General features: G+C 36.4%; 2 protein-coding genes across 5 annotated transcripts in view; one reads left to right on the top strand and one right to left on the bottom strand.

Moving 5' to 3' along the window:
* The first annotated feature begins 3,006 nt into the window (after positions 1-3,006).
* Positions 3,007-8,530, top strand: LOC110857432 (zinc transporter ZIP3). 4 transcript variants are annotated; one of them, XM_035846565.1, is made up of 9 exons: positions 3,007-3,399; positions 3,566-3,652; positions 3,753-4,987; positions 5,150-5,286; positions 5,371-6,072; positions 6,187-6,291; positions 6,359-6,450; positions 7,501-7,639; positions 7,827-8,530. In XM_035846565.1, exons 3-9 carry the CDS (start codon positions 4,671-4,673, stop codon positions 7,916-7,918), a joined length of 1,584 nt encoding a protein of 527 aa, XP_035702458.1. In that variant the 5' UTR covers positions 3,007-3,399; positions 3,566-3,652; positions 3,753-4,670; the 3' UTR covers positions 7,919-8,530. The 4 variants fall into 4 exon arrangements, with proteins under 4 accessions (XP_035702458.1, XP_021961721.1, XP_021961728.1 ...); XM_022106029.2 differs by having other exon boundaries at positions 3,873-4,987; positions 5,150-6,072; XM_022106036.2 differs by having other exon boundaries at positions 5,150-6,072.
* The window catches only part of LOC110842981 (zwei Ig domain protein zig-8), an 84,899-nt gene continuing 77,759 nt past the window's right edge, over positions 8,514-15,653 (bottom strand). Inside the window, exons 6-10 of the mRNA XM_035846572.1 lie at positions 12,234-12,339; positions 12,120-12,141; positions 10,982-11,097; positions 10,674-10,729; positions 8,514-10,516 (exon numbers count right to left, since the gene is read on the bottom strand). Coding sequence (XP_035702465.1) covers positions 10,347-10,516; positions 10,674-10,729; positions 10,982-11,097; positions 12,120-12,141; positions 12,234-12,339 — 470 coding nt within the window. The 3' untranslated portion in view covers positions 8,514-10,346. The remainder of the gene's footprint in view (positions 10,517-10,673; positions 10,730-10,981; positions 11,098-12,119; positions 12,142-12,233; positions 12,340-15,653) is intronic.

The following is a 15,653-nucleotide window of genomic DNA, read 5'->3' as shown; positions in this document are numbered from 1 at the left end:
GGAATTTGCATTATGTTTAATCCACTTTGGCAACGGCTTGTTCATTATTGTTCGCACCGTAAAAGATTATCACGATTTTTTTAATTCATTCATTGGTCTGTTATTTATCCATTGACGAATCCTCATCTTCTTCATCTTATCATTTTCGTTTCTCATTCTTTTTAATTGACAATGGGTGCACACGGTCAAGAGTTTTATACAGTTGACAAACCCTGCATGCAAATTAGTCATCGTTATTGACGAGCGCCCATGAGTGTATTTATTTACAGACTCGTTGTTCACATTGGATGCTAATTGTCTGCTAGTGAGGATGAAGGTTTAATTATGTAACCAATTGATTTGCTGTCAGAGTACAAAATCAAACAAATAGTAAATTGTGTCATTGGGGATGTTTTCAATTCAAGATGCTTATTTATTGACACACTGACTCGATGTCTTCTCATCATTTAATTGCATTTTAATTGACTACATTGTTCACATCGGATGATTCGTTTTGTCTCGCGACGGTCAACTGAATTTTGCATTGATAACTATTAATACTCGCCATACGAGTGCATAACTACGTGTGTAAATTCATATATTAAGTACGAGGATATGCAATGAGCAGATCTGAGGATGCTTCTTCTCGTCGTCTTCTCGTTTTCAGAGGTTTTCAATAGGAATCAATCACTCACGTGGAACTAATTTCCTAACACACGGAAGTCGCTCAGGCATGCAACGCGCAGAGATATGATGAAACAGGGCTCATTGTCAGTTTGGTATTTGTCGTAAGTGTACAATCAGTGTGTCATCAGCAACCACCTGCTTTTTGGTTGGTTGTAATGAATCCCCTTTTTATTATTAGTGAAGGTGACAAGCAATTTATTTATTCGCCACCCTGACTAAATTATGCGTTTATTTTGGTGTAGATGGATGTTGATGACACCATGCAATAAACCAACCAACATCCTCTCCCTACAACACCACATATTAGTAAATCATGCTGCTATTACTTGGCTCATTAAGGTTTTCAAAACCTCTGTAAACATTGGTTACATAATTACTATTGTTGCCGTCCGTATTATTATTATTTTTATTATTTGTGGCATGGTTTCCACATAAAACTGGGCTACAAAAATACAGGGTGGTTAAAATGTCACGCTACAATGGAAAATTTTTCGATGGGAAAAATCCACAAATTTCCATTAGTTACCGAAATTTTGTCTCTAAAATGCAACATTTTAAGAATTTTGTCATCAGTTTTGATAATAATTTATAAAAATCTCAATCTCAAATCTTGTAACTAATGGAGATTTTGGGACTTTTCCCATTGAAAAATTTTCCATTGTGGCGTGACATTTTAACCACCCTGTACATCAACATCAATGGGAATACTATACAAATAGGTATTATAGTTACACTAAATACGTACATACATACTTGCTAGAAAAATTAGTCACTTTAAATAGTACGCTTTTTAAGACATTAATAATTGGTTGTGTAGACAAAATTTTCATCTCATTAAACCAGCAATTGACGAGATTATTTCTAAATTCGGAGCTTATGTAAATTTATTTGTAATACTGCATTTTGTTTATTGTTATATGTATGTAGCGGATTCATTCATGCGTGCACATTAATCCCATTTTTTAACCAGGATATATTTTTGGTTTATTTATTATTTTATATATGGTTGCAAGTATTAAAAGAGATTTATTGCGAGTATTTATCTTTTCAAAGAGAAAGTGGTCGAACACGTATTGCATAATTATTAATGACGATTAAAATTTGTTCTTGATGGATTTCGCCATGTTTGATACTCCTATCAAAACTCTATAAATTAATTTTAAACGATTGCCATTGTTCATCTTGTGTTTATGGGACATTGATTCATCGGCTTGATCATCCACAAATCTAATCCTTTGCATTTTGTGTTTGTCTATTCATCACTTTATTAGGCATCATTTCTAATTAGTACGTAATAAATTAAACCGCAGCAGCATAATACAAATGTTTACTCAAACCCTCGCCAAGTTGTTGTGCAAGCAGTTATATAAATGATACCAATATTTTATTTATTAATTTATGTAAATCCATCCTCTACATTCATTATATAATCGTTGCATGCATAAATCATAAGTATACGGATTTACCAGCAGCAATATTAATGAACTCAAGAAAATCTTTTCAACAATTGTTGCACACCCCAATTTTCCACACTACTAAACTGGTTAATTTTGGCATGTATTTTATTTATTGAGCCATTCTTAATAGTAATAAATCAGTGTTATCCATAAAGTCACTTTATATTAAGAATTCATGGAGTGGGCATTTGGGCAATGAGATGAGTGTTGAGCGTCTTTCTACGAACAACAAATTCTAGCTACACCGCATGCCGCGTGTTTATGGAATATTTTACTAAAAATGCAGAGTGTAAGTATACAGATAAAAGAAGGTATTACGAAATGCTAAAAAACTACATGGTTTATTATTAAGTATATTATGGTCAGAACGTTGATGTTGAATACGTTGATGAATCATCAGTAATTTTTTGTGGAGATTTCATTATCAAATGACCGGCCCCAACCACCGTGGCTTTATTGTTAGTCGGATCGTTGGCAGTGATTCCAAGTTTCCTCTATAACTGACCTCGCCTGTCATACACGTTCATAAACCAAGGGTATATTGAGTATAGTTATGATACATGGTTTTACTGGCTTGAAATCCTTTTCAATGATTTTGCTGAACTTTGAATGGCGATACTTGGGATGTCAGACAAGAGGATGAATAATAAAATGTTACAATAAGCTACCCAAGCATAAGAAAGCGGCAATTAAGCAGCGAGTATTATAAGAGAGCACGATGTCTGACTGAAGGAGCTAATAGCACGACCACAAGTAGTGAAACACACGCTAATGAATCTACCTTTGCATTTATCCATTGATTTCAGCAGCATGTCGTCGGCATATTTTTGACTAGGGACGAGGCGACCACCAGGCAAAGAATTACTTGAAAAGGTGTTTCGCTACCTTGACTTCAGTTTGGCTTTGACTTTCAACTTGAAAGTGAAGAGGCAACATTTAAGAGGACCGGCATTCTAAATCACGGACGACTACATACATACAAGTGCAATGTGCTGATATATATATACTTTTGGTGCATTAGCAATAATAACTCAAGAAACCTTCAATTTTAACTCTATTATGTATCACGGCTTGTAATTAACAAAAATAGTTGCATAAAAGTGGAAAACAATTCGGATAAAATTATTTTTTTCATGGATTCAGTTTTCATGCATTAATGCGATTACAGACAAGTACGACAATTAACTCAAAAGTAATATGCAAGAGTATTACTTGCACGCACAATAAGTAATCTTGTGCATCTGCCAATATTGTCGTTGCGAGTGCGTGTACACAGGTAAGTAACTAATTCAGTAAAGCAGATCATTCATATACATACATAAATATTTAACTACAATGACAAGCTATCTTATGCGAATGATTGGATAATAATTTAATTGGTTCAATTTGTGCAGTATTTACAATTTTAAAAAATCTGTAACTTTCTGATTTTTATTATATAGATGAACAAAAAAGATATGACCGGTTGTTAAACATCCAACAATCCACACAACAGCGTAAACTCGACTCGAAAACTCTTTATTCCAAAGGTACGCAGAATTTGTGAACCCAAAACTTTCTATTTTCTGTGTGTTATGTGCAAACAGAAATGATCCAAATTGATGGTGAATTTGCTCTTTTGCACCATAGGATGATAGCCTAGATTATGTGACGTTGTGCGCAATTTATCACACGGACAAGATATAGCAGTGTACTTTGTTTGACTATTTGGAAATTGGATTGTTGACTCGATTTGTTCTTGTTTGTTAGGGAAGTTAAAATCGCATTATCACGAGATTTGTCAAATTTCGACGAGTGAATGGGTTTATATACCTGCTGCTGAATCTCGATCACCAGAATTGTCAACTCTCTACAATCTCTCATGACGTGAACCTCTCGCCTCTTCCATTATCATCATGGGCACAATTCCCGACTGATACAATTTTAAGTAAACAGTTTTTTAGAATAAATAATATATTTCCTGAAGAATAGTTGTAAATATAAACAAAAGATTTTGTTCAGTGTGTCGATAGCACTTCTGTGTGAGTTCAATAATATTTGACATCTCGTTATACACATTTATCAAACTCGGACCGTTTGCTATGCAAACAAATTCGTGGAATATTTTATCAACCCATCGCACCCATAAGGAACTGACTAAGCGGACTGCTCAATCAATTTGCACCAAACGGATTCAAAGTAGCGGTCAGGAGACGCTATACCAATACATTCGCCTGCCTTGATATGTACGATTTGGGGTGACCATGATTACATTTATCTCAGTTCGAACAGAGACCAACAGCAGAGCAGTAGTAAGAAGTTCAACTTTTGCAAATTCTCATCTTAAGAGAACCACAAATGAATCGCCAAGAGTGATCAGCATAATCTCCCAATCACTGCAATACGCATGCACATACTTGATTAACGAGTTTATGCATAAATACCTATCAAGTTGGGTTGAGTGAACGTGATTAGTTTTTGTCACTGCACCGCTGGAGCAATTGAGTCCGTGAGTGAATCCATTGAACTTTGTCAACTTGATTGTTGGGGACTAAATTGAGTGTGATCATGGAGCTAGTCACCGTGAAACTCATTGTCCTTGCAATCTCCGGACTGGTGCGAATATTTTTCGGAATGATCCCTTTCGTCGTAATAAAAATATTAGCAAGGTCCATCTGGTCCAAAGGGGCAGACAGACGAATGAAAAAGGTCATCTCTATTTTGATGTTTTTTGGCGGTGGCGTCCTTCTTGCTACATGCTTTCTACACATGATGCCTGAAGTGCGAGATTCGCTGCGTGAAGCTGAGCCAGAATTAGAGTTGCCACTTTCGGAGATAATTTTTTTAGCCGGATTTTTCCTAGTCTACATTATCGAAGACATTGTGTAAGTACTTCAATTGGAATCTATGTATATGCATGTAAAATCCCACTGCTGACCTTAAGGTCAAACTGAAACTTTTATTTTTGCTTTCAACATTCAAGGTGTCAGGGTGTACCCTGTAGAGGCCTCATGGTCTTTCTCTCTACTATGTATTGTTCTGTACAGGCATTCCATCATCCATCAGAGGAGAAGTCGCAAGGCAGAGGCGAAACAGGCCACTGCTTCCACTGACACGAGCAAGATGGGAAAGCAAAACAAGAGCAGCAATATCAATGCAAATCAGAGTTTCTCAGGCAGAACGGGTAGGACTGCGGAAGACAAAGGATTGCATAATAATGAAGATATGACAATTAACGTTGCCACCACTAATGGCTCTAATATTGCAGCTACAGCATTTAATGGCACTCCAAATGCACCACCAAGTGCCACAAACTCACAAGACTCCCTTTCCTTTTTGAGCGTTGAAGCGCAACATCGAGGACAAGTTGCGTGCTCAAATCAGTTGCGTGAAACCAAAAAGATTTTTCGAAAAAACGGTCCCAATGCTGATGAGATTCCGGGATTAGCAAAGAGTCGCCTTCAAAACGGCATGGGTGGAATTACGAATGCAGGGTTTGTCCCTGAAAAATTTCAGTACTATGATTCCGACTGGTTGAAAGATATTGTAAATAATGCCAATTCTGGGATTAGTCTACCCAGGGGAAGGCGTTCAATTTGCAGCGAACTTATTTTCAACGGAGTTTTTGATGCTCAAAATAAATTTGCACAAAATGAGTCCGATCAAGAAGCGCAGAATAATATTCACCACAATAATCATCAAGTCGATTCACCGCATAGCTCCACAATTTCGAACAATAACAATGCAAGTTTACATGCCCAACAACACTCTCAGCATCGAAATCATTCCAAGAAGCAACACAATCACAGTCACATGCCTATCGCTTCCGAGAGCGAAATTGATCAATCAATTGGAGCAGAAATTCGAAATATTTTAATTGTGATTGCAATATCGTTTCATGGCATTTTTGAGGGGATGGCAATTGGACTTCAGGGTTCTGAGGCTGATGTGTGGTATTTATTTCTTGCTGGTAAGCTTATCATAATGAAACACATTTTACGGCTGTATTTGTTTATTTGGATAAATTATTTTTCGTCAATATTTTGTTTTTAATGCCATTACTATCACATTTATCTCTCCGCAGTGTCATTGCATGAATGTACAATTTTGTTTTGTATTGGAGTGGAACTTATCTCTTCAAAAACAAAAGTTTTTCGTATGGTGCTCTACCTACTTGTGGTATCACTAGGTCAGTCTCACCTTTATTGATTGATCTTGATTGATGATTTTGATTGATTAATTAATTTATGTTGTAGTCAGTCCTGTTGGAATTGGGATAGGGATTGTCATTTCCGAAAGAGAATATGGAAAAGTTCTCCACCAGGCCCTCGTTGTTGGCTGTTTTCAAGTAAGAATTAACCAGAAATTTTCTAGCGTCTTCATTTAGCACGCTAATTACTCAAATTGAAGAATTGCTCTGTCGAAGAAGTGTTAATGTATTGTGTCAAATTGTATGCACATCATATATGCAGATGCAAGTATTGGCCATCACACACTGATAACTTAAAACGGAACAGCAGTAACACAGAGAGGTCATGGTCATTAGTGACATATATGTTTGGTTAGTATGTTGGTGCTAAATACGCGAAAACTTCATCCTAACTGTCATGCGAGACGATAGCACCCGTTTTATTGTACCTATTAAAATAAAGTAACACTAGAACGTTGTTAATTGAAAACGATATATGCATGATAAGTTGAAGCAGAACATGCAGAAACTTTCCAACCCATCAAGAGTAAAGTCCAAATTGATTTTTTTGTGCGCAAACTAAGCGTATCAGAAATCGTGACGCCATGCCAATCATCCCAAGATGGAAAAAGAATTATTTAAGTTATTCTTTATCGTGTCATTATTTTACTAGGAATATATGCAAATAGATTGGACAAAATCGTAGAGTAACGATCCACTAAAAATTCTATATGCATATAATTCGAATTTAATGACTGGTCCTCTTTTCGCAGTACGTAGAATTCTGCGTATTGTTTATTATGCAGATTTTTTGCATGTATGCACATTTTGTTGAAACATGAATATTCCTCTTCGGTGAAGCTGAGATGAATTTTTTGTCAGTAATTTGAGATTTATCACTGTAATAACAAATGACGTCTTATTGTCTTTGCAAAAAAATGCATTCCCTCACACAATCATAAACCAGGTGTATGTAAATCATGAAGCACAAGTGATTCAAATGATTCTCTCAGAAGAGTTTGTCAACCATTTTCCAAGTAGAAGAATTTCTTTAGAGGAAGATTTTTTAAATTTCCAATTTTATCAGGAGCTAATTATGAGAGCAGTTTGAAATGCATTACTTTATCAATTTATAAAGAATGCATATACTATAATAAATTATTTTAAATTAAATTGGTTAATTAATGATGATGCTTATTTCGGACTTAGGGTTTGGCAGCTGGAACTTTGCTGTACGTAATTTTCTTTGAAATATTTCAAGAGGAGGGAAAGAAACTTCACAGAAAATGTTACCACATTTTGATCGCAGTATTGGGATTTGTACTTATGGGGAGCTTGGAGTTTATGGGTAAGACCTGTTTGTGCCTACTCATCATCATTAGTACACCAGACTACCTAATACTTGTAAATATGTATATTTACTGGCTGGCTGTTTGGAACATGTGCATGCAAAATAATAATTAGTTCGGACTTACTAATAAGAGACAATTCTTATTTAATAGTTGTTTAATAATATGCTTAATACTTTAAACCAGGGGGACATCATCACGGAGAGGCAAATGGGCTGGGAAACAACTGTTCCACAGGCCATCACGAACACGGAGGCCATGACGATCACGATCATTAAAGCCCATCTTGACTGTCTACCTCAATAATATAAAAATCCAAGCCATATTAAAATCAAGATTTTATGTTCACCTCCTTCGCCTTGTAGTGGAGTCTGTGATGTTTTTAGTTTTTACACTACACACTTTTATACCGAATTAACTGGAATGCATAAACTTGGACGAAAGTCCGAGTAAATTAAGGCTCGAAAGAGTCAAGTGATAGCCTAACCTAATTTCTGAAGCATAGCATGTTATTTAAAAACTATGTCTGCCCATGTTCAAAGTTCACGTTAAATACGAGGGAGGATGTACGAACTTATATAGATCCACGTTTTGGTTTACTGGAATTATGATCATAACATGACTATTAAATCAAGTAATTGCACAAATTGTCCTGCTGTCCAATATGGAAGCACGCAATTTTAAGCGCATTATATATAGCAAACAAACAAAATATGTATGCAAAAACAACAATAATTAGCCTTGAGTTTGGTTTATGTTTGCATTTAAATTATTTTGACCATTTCACCAAGACTGAAAACTCTCATTAGAATATACTAAAACGAATCCGTTTTTTTATTAAATTACGCGAATAAATTGAACACAGATCGATTGTGAATTTTTACCATTTATTTTACTCAAATAACAAAACGAAATTTTTATTACAACTTATAGTTATATAATTCTTACTAATGCAAACCGAAATAATCAGTTTCAAATTTACATGTATTTCGTCCGTCTCTACAGTTTTATGTACATGGTAGATTATAAGTTGAAGCATTAATACAGTATTCATTAAACGACGAAACAATTATTAATTAAACATTGACCCCGAGATTGTCTCGAGTAGTACCTATATTAAGTTTACCATTACATAAGTATGTCATTGGTAATTCAGTATATATGCATACATCCACATTGTAGTACTAGTTGAAGTACTTCATCTCAGCTATCTATCTACATACGTAATAAGTAAGTACATTCTTATAACAATTGACTGTACACGATTTCACTACCATGATTCGACGCAGCCGTGCAGTAGTTTTACCTTATAATAATAATAATAATCCCTCATCTTAAGTATACATATCTATACCCTTCAACATAATATCATTGTAAACTTACCATTGAATTTGAAAATTTGTACATATGCTAATTAGCTGTGACAAGTACTAGTGCGGGACCCGAGGTCAATTTGTCCGCATGCAAGCAACTTGTCCATAATAATATTAATACAATAATTTTGAATGTGATGATGATCCAAGTTTCTCATGCTGCCTTATTTATTTTTAGTTAGTTTGTCTAAGTGATCACCACAATTGTAATATTGACCTAGAGTACAAAAACGTTCCCGCAGAATTTTGGCTGGAGAACTGGATTTGAATAAACAAACAATTTCAAGAATTTCAAGTAAATGAATTTGAGACTGGGCTTGCATGTGCTAATTTAGGATTTAGGATTTAGATCAAATGATTGGTTTGATGAAGTGGAGAGAGAAAGATTTCATCAGAATGATCAGATTTCCAAATTTCCATCAACGCACAGAGATTCAAATAGGTTGTGATTTCCGAGACTTTGCTTTGTCGTCGCTTTGGGACAGGATCTCAGAAGATGATCCAGTCAGCAATTACTTATTCATGATTTTCTCAGCCATATGGAATGGCCTATATACTGACTTCTGTTTATGGAAGGATATTTGCATTTTGAAGTGCAAATTTAAACAGAAGAGAGAGAGAGAGAGGGATGTATCTTGTCTTGTGTAAGAGGTTGATGGTTGGTTATCAAGGGGAGCTGTGTAAATTAATTGGGCTTGGATGAGCCCAATTCCTGCTATACAGGCAATTACAATTTATTGACTTTGGTAATTCAAATTTTAAGATTTAAATGCCCTCAAGGCTTATAACTTTGATGAACATTTACAAAACCATGTACTTCACACACATATACACAGAACTTAACTTAATCAGTGTGGTATGGGTCAAATATGTACTAAGTACCACGTCGAAGCACCAAAAATATATGGTTGGTTCATCTCTTACATTGACATATATGAATCCCAATGGAGTCACTCCAGTTGATTAATCGCTACCGACGAAGCACCGAAAACTTTATGTTTTTTTCAGAATACAAAAATTTACCCATGTCATCTACGCCATTCGAATCGAATTTAACAGAAAAACACTTGAAACAATTCATTCACAGTAAGTAACATATCAGTCCTTTTGCAAATATAGATATATATTTATATTTATGGTATAAAAGTTGATTTCATAAGTTTGAGTCTTGACTGACGAGGTTTTTTGTTTGGAATGGTGTGTGTGAGGTGTCAATACTTTGCTCACATGTCATTTGCAATAATATAATAAACTATTTTCACCGTGTTGACCACAAGGTTGGTTTTCTAAACCTACCGATACCCACGGGTTACCGTGGGTAGAAGAGACACGTTTAACTAGAGCACGACAAACTGGGAGATGTGGAATGCGGAACTCGTCTCCTAATGTGAGCCATGGTGAGAAGGTAGCAGAGAACACTGGAAAGAATTGAAAGAACTAAAAGATGGTGATCGAGGATTCTACTGGCTGATCCCTTCGCAGACATCGGAGCTGTTCTTTCCCCTGTAATTTAAAAGTTGACAAGTTAAAAATAATTGCACGCTAAACTTGACTACCTAAATATGTCTCAAGTACACATAAAACTACCATCCGCATAATTTCAAATTTGAAAAGACAAATCTTAAACTGCTTTTCATGGTTAATAACAATAAACAATTACCGTTTGCCAAAACGTGAACTCTGACAGCAGCAACATCAGCGTTGGATGGACTACAACTGTAAATTAACATTACACATTTCTTTTTAGCAATGGAAATATCGCCGAATTTGTATCTCGCATTGCGACAATTAATAAGGAAATGCTATTTTGAATGAAATGTGTTAATATATACAAATACATAAAATGATTTCATGTACTATGCATGCATATTATAAGTTTCAGTATTTGAGGTAAACCCTTTCTTCATTTTTCAATCCATGTTCATATTCATCATTCATGGCATGATATTTATTGTTTGATGTACTCACCTATATTTCCCACTATCTGAGACCATAGCGTTTTGTACAAGCAAGTACGATGTTGTGGTTTCTCCTTTTTCCGTGATAACTGAGACACCCCCTCTTTCCGAATTGTAATTTATAACCTGCAATTTTGGTTAAGGGCAGTTAGTTTCATTAGTCCATTGGGTTTTCAGCCAAGCATTCCAATTCACAATGAAATCCACGATTTTTCTCGCCTACATCCACACCTTTTCGCAAGAGTGGCCAAACGAAAAGCTGTTTGCAAGATTAAGTACTTTTCGGTGACTTAAATTTCACAAGACTATTGCCGTTCCCATTCGCGTCATTCGCGAATCCAATTTCTACTCGAGATTTAACTCGTATGTGTTATGTATTAGCTCCTCCACATAAACGGGTACAAAACCATGTACATATTAAGAACCCTTCATCGTCAGCAATTGAAGTGAATGAAAAGTTATATAATTTACGAAAAATAACCAAAATAAAATAACCAAAGTATGCATTTACGTGGTGGAATATGGTTATAATATAGAAATGGTATTCATGAAGGCAAAAAATTGATTTCAATATTAAATAATATCAAATATCTTCTGGATTATTCACGATAAGTTATATAACGGACAGTGGAATTTTTGGAATTTATTCACTGTCTGCTACATGCAAGGATGAAGGATACTTGATCAACTCAGCTCACTTTAGAATATGTGAGCATCACTGTATTTGAGCCAAACTCATCCTCAGACTAAATATGCATAGTTGAATTGTTTTTGGGCGAATATAAATGTACACAGAATGTATTGTATCTATCATCCTACTCGACTTATTTAATTGTGCGCACTGCCTTTAAAATTTCCCAAAGGATTTGGGTTATTGAGTGTAGTTCAGCTGACTTGCTAATCCAATTACGGTCGACTAGGTAAATTCAAATTAAACAACTCGAAAGTGAATGGGCCAGAAGGGAAGGATTACTGTGTTTGAAACGTACACTTGTGTAATGAAATTCAGGAAATCATAAGAGTCTCCTTCAAATACGGCACATCCTTAGGAACATGGCACAGTAATTAAATCTTTGTCATGAACATGCGACAAGGAAAAATTACTCAGAGTACTAATAAGATGGCGTCGATCAAATGGAAGGGCTTACCTCGTCATAATGATACCAGAAACTGTAGGAATATATTTAATATCATATAAATTAATATGTTTCAACTCGTCCTTCGACAAATAGATATATTAAATATATTAAATGGAGACTTGCATATAGGATGGTGGTTCAGGGCTGTATTTGATAATGCAGGTCAAATTAATCATGCTTCCTTTGTCCACGTGTAAGTCAGGCCCACCAAGAATTGAAGCAGTAGGCACTAAAGAAGAAAAAGTTCGGTTACACAGGTTTTACAATTTTATACATGTCCATATTTATGTGCAGATTCAACTGCTTGAGAAAGCTGTACAATGACTGTGGTGCATATGTAAATACACATGTAGAGATATACATACTGAGGTTACACCCTCAGGCGAAACATAAAAGCAGAGATAACATTTCCAGGTTAATTTTTTATGCTGGAAAGAGTGCCAACCTTATCCCAGCACAACGATTACCACAAAATAAACCCGCATGGCGACATGAAAACTGTGCGAGTTGGACAGACGAGTGTAAACCCGGTAGACAGAGAAAGTATGTGTAATCAGTATTCAAGACATGCGACAGTTTTGCATTTATTCTTTTAACCTCGACCAGACAGAGATGCTAATGTCATTATTTTTACATCAAAGTTTATTTTTGCACTGCATTAAAATGAGTCAAATAGAGTAGTGAGGGATTGGGAAGGAGAAAGTCAAAAGTTGTGTTTCCACTCGGCCAGAGCTCGAGAGTACTTAACCGCAAATCAGTGATGTGGAAATACAAACGAAAATCATTCTAATCGAAAGAAGAGGCTAACTGGGTCGAATTAGAACATGCTCTATGATCCTTGAATAATGTTTGGAGTAGGGAAAGCAGGGCTACAAAAGGGTATCACACCGTAATTTTACTCTTTTTGAGGTTACAACAATCGCTATCTAAACGGCTACGTTATTAGCCAAGCACAAGTTTGCGTATCATAGCCCAAAGCATTCCGGGTTTCAAAGGGATTCGTAGCAATTTGTGTTATTCCTCCTTGAAGGAGACGAGACGAGGAAAGCGAGCAGAGACGGGAGAGCTTTTTCCAAGTGCCTTTAGTTACTTTTTACAAATGTGTAGAAATCCCTGAATGGGAACAATGTAGCCTCTTGACTCCCGCCTTTGTCAGAGATTAGTCCACCTCTCTCATCCTCTAAAATGAATGCAAATTAGGACAGGGCGCTATTAATGCAAATACTCACAAATGCCAAATTTTATTACTACTCTGTCCCATCTTACGTCTCCTTCTTTGTGCTCCTACGCAGAAGCCGTGGTACACGTTCCCTCGTAAACTCGACACTTTCTTCGTCGTCGTCTGTATAAATAGTAATACGTAATCGCAGTAGCCAGTTCTGTTCCACTCCAGAGTGGCATTATTACAAGGCATTTCACAATCAAATGAGACTAACGACAAGACCATGTACATATGTGCAGATATGTATGTATGTACATACGGTGTCAGTATATACGGCGTCCCTATTTGCAGTCTCTATGCTACTTGCATTCATTCTCACGTGACACCACAGCCTGAACTAAGGAAACAACTCGGAAAGACATCACGTACTCAATATTTGAAAAGCACACAAACAATAAAATCCACCTCGCCCACTGCTAAACTACAGAATACATAATACAGAAACATGATACTCCAATAGTCATGCAATGATAAGGATGAGGTGTTCGGGTAGAAAGTTTCGGAACAAGGCAAGAAAATGTCTCTAGTATTGCAATGCATTTAAAGTTGGAAATGCCCAGCCCAGCCCAGAGCGTGTGCAAAAAGGTTGAAGAGAAAGTACGGGGAAAGCGCGACAAGGCGAAACTGACGGAGGAGCAGTGGTGAAGGGCGATGGTGTGGGATGAAACTCATGCATGGAGATTATTTCGTTGCGAGTATAGCAGTACGTATTCACTTATAAATACAAATGTATTTCTGGTGGTGGTGGGAGAGGGGGAATGCTTGCCTACTGCTCTTTCTCTCCACTTTTCTTCTTTCTACCGGAACACTTTTGTAGATTTTACGAATGCAAATTGGACTCGGCGTAGTCTCAGTTGCACTTAAATTAGCAAATTTTGTCCCAGATTTCCTCAACTTGATTAAATTCAACACTAGCCACACATGCATCTAGCTCTCGGGATTCACAATCTCGTCATTCTACTCCTTCCTTAGCTCACTCTTGTTTCCATTGTTGCTTGGAAGAGGGCGATTACCGTTATCATATATAATTAAATTATGGAAAACAATATTTCAGTGCGATTTTTTACTATTTTTATAGCCTGTCTCTTGTACTAGACTTGTTCATACCTATCTATGCGTACCCAAATAGGAGGTTAATTATAAACAGGGCTATTTATTTACGAAAATACAATAATTTATGTTAAAACTCTAATACAAAACATTGCATAAGTACTCATAACTTTAAGAATTCTTTAACAAGTCGTCGTCTGCGTTCGAAAATAAAGATAAACATTGGCCGAGTGAACAAGCTAAATTTTCAGCAGTAGATCATTTAAGCTGTAGAAGGATGCATGCACGTAGGAAACTGTGGGGGCAGTATACACGCAGAAAGTAATCTCTCTCTCTCTCTTAGTATTCGTCGATCATGCCGCGAATATACCGACGCAAGGAGAGTGGAGATGCAGCTCAGACGTGCCATGTGTCTGGTGAAAGCTTCATGAGAGAGGCAACCAAATTCCTGGGGGTTTGAGAGACTACGCAAAACTTTCCCCAGTGCACCCCTAACATTCGTCTTCTCCCTCTCAACCACTTTCTCCGTTAGACTGCCTGCCTACCTACGTACGTACGCGAGACGTGTGAAGCGATGGACGGGAGAGAAGAGCCTTGTCTGATTTCATTACCTATTCAGTATTCATTGTTGTGTATTCAGAACAAGGATTTAGTCAGTCAGGAACTATTTTGATCCAACCCTTTCGTTTCCTCACCACCAGCCACCAGAAGATATACACAGTTTATGCTCGCATACAAATTGTCAATCCACCTTCTTAACTATCCTCGTCTGGAAACTTGCATAGTTTACAACTTTTGTGATGGCTTCAGTGACACTCAATGTGCAAGTCCTATCGAAGTAATGGAACTCATTACACTATTTAAATCATTTACTTTATATTTAAGTACTTGCAGTATGCTAATTTACAGCATGTTGTAAATCTTGATGCAAATCAATACATTGATCCTTAATAAAAATCTTAATTCTGTGATTATGCATTCATTATTTGATTTCATAATGCCTTAAATCATGTGATAAAGCCAATTAGAATAATTTATAATTGGGCAGAGAATTGGTTTGCTGGTTATGCTGCGTATTTAATACGACTCACACCGTGAACAATGCGCTGGCATTTGAATGAGCCACGTACGTTGCTCCTCCTCGCAATTAAACTGGAGCATACCTGGGCGTCGGTAAGCCAAGGGAGAGGGTGACAGCAGGAAGTTCCTCCTGCATGCATAATCTTGGAAACTATTTTATCGTGGCGGAGAGAATGTATACGAAAATGTTG

The sequence above is a fragment of the Folsomia candida genome, unplaced genomic scaffold, assembly GCF_002217175.1.
Source record: "Folsomia candida strain VU population unplaced genomic scaffold, ASM221717v1 Fcan01_Sc001, whole genome shotgun sequence".
Taxonomy (NCBI): Eukaryota; Metazoa; Arthropoda; class Collembola; order Entomobryomorpha; family Isotomidae; genus Folsomia; species Folsomia candida.
The sequence above is the reverse complement of the archived record's forward strand: the minus strand, read 5'-3'. Positions and strand labels throughout refer to the sequence as shown.

What these genes read in the sequence shown, in the direction of transcription:
- LOC110857432 (XM_022106029.2), top strand. Translation starts at nt 4,671, where the DNA reads ATGGAGCTAGTCACCGTGAAACTCATTGTCCTTGCAATCTCCGGACTG. An exon ending in CCTACTTGTGGTATCACTAG is followed by an intron (nt 6,292 to 6,358) that starts GTCAGTCTCACC and finishes TTTATGTTGTAG; the next exon opens with TCAGTCCTGTTGGAATTGGG. An exon ending in GGGGAGCTTGGAGTTTATGG is followed by an intron (nt 7,640 to 7,826) that starts GTAAGACCTGTT and finishes ACTTTAAACCAG; the next exon opens with GGGGACATCATCACGGAGAG.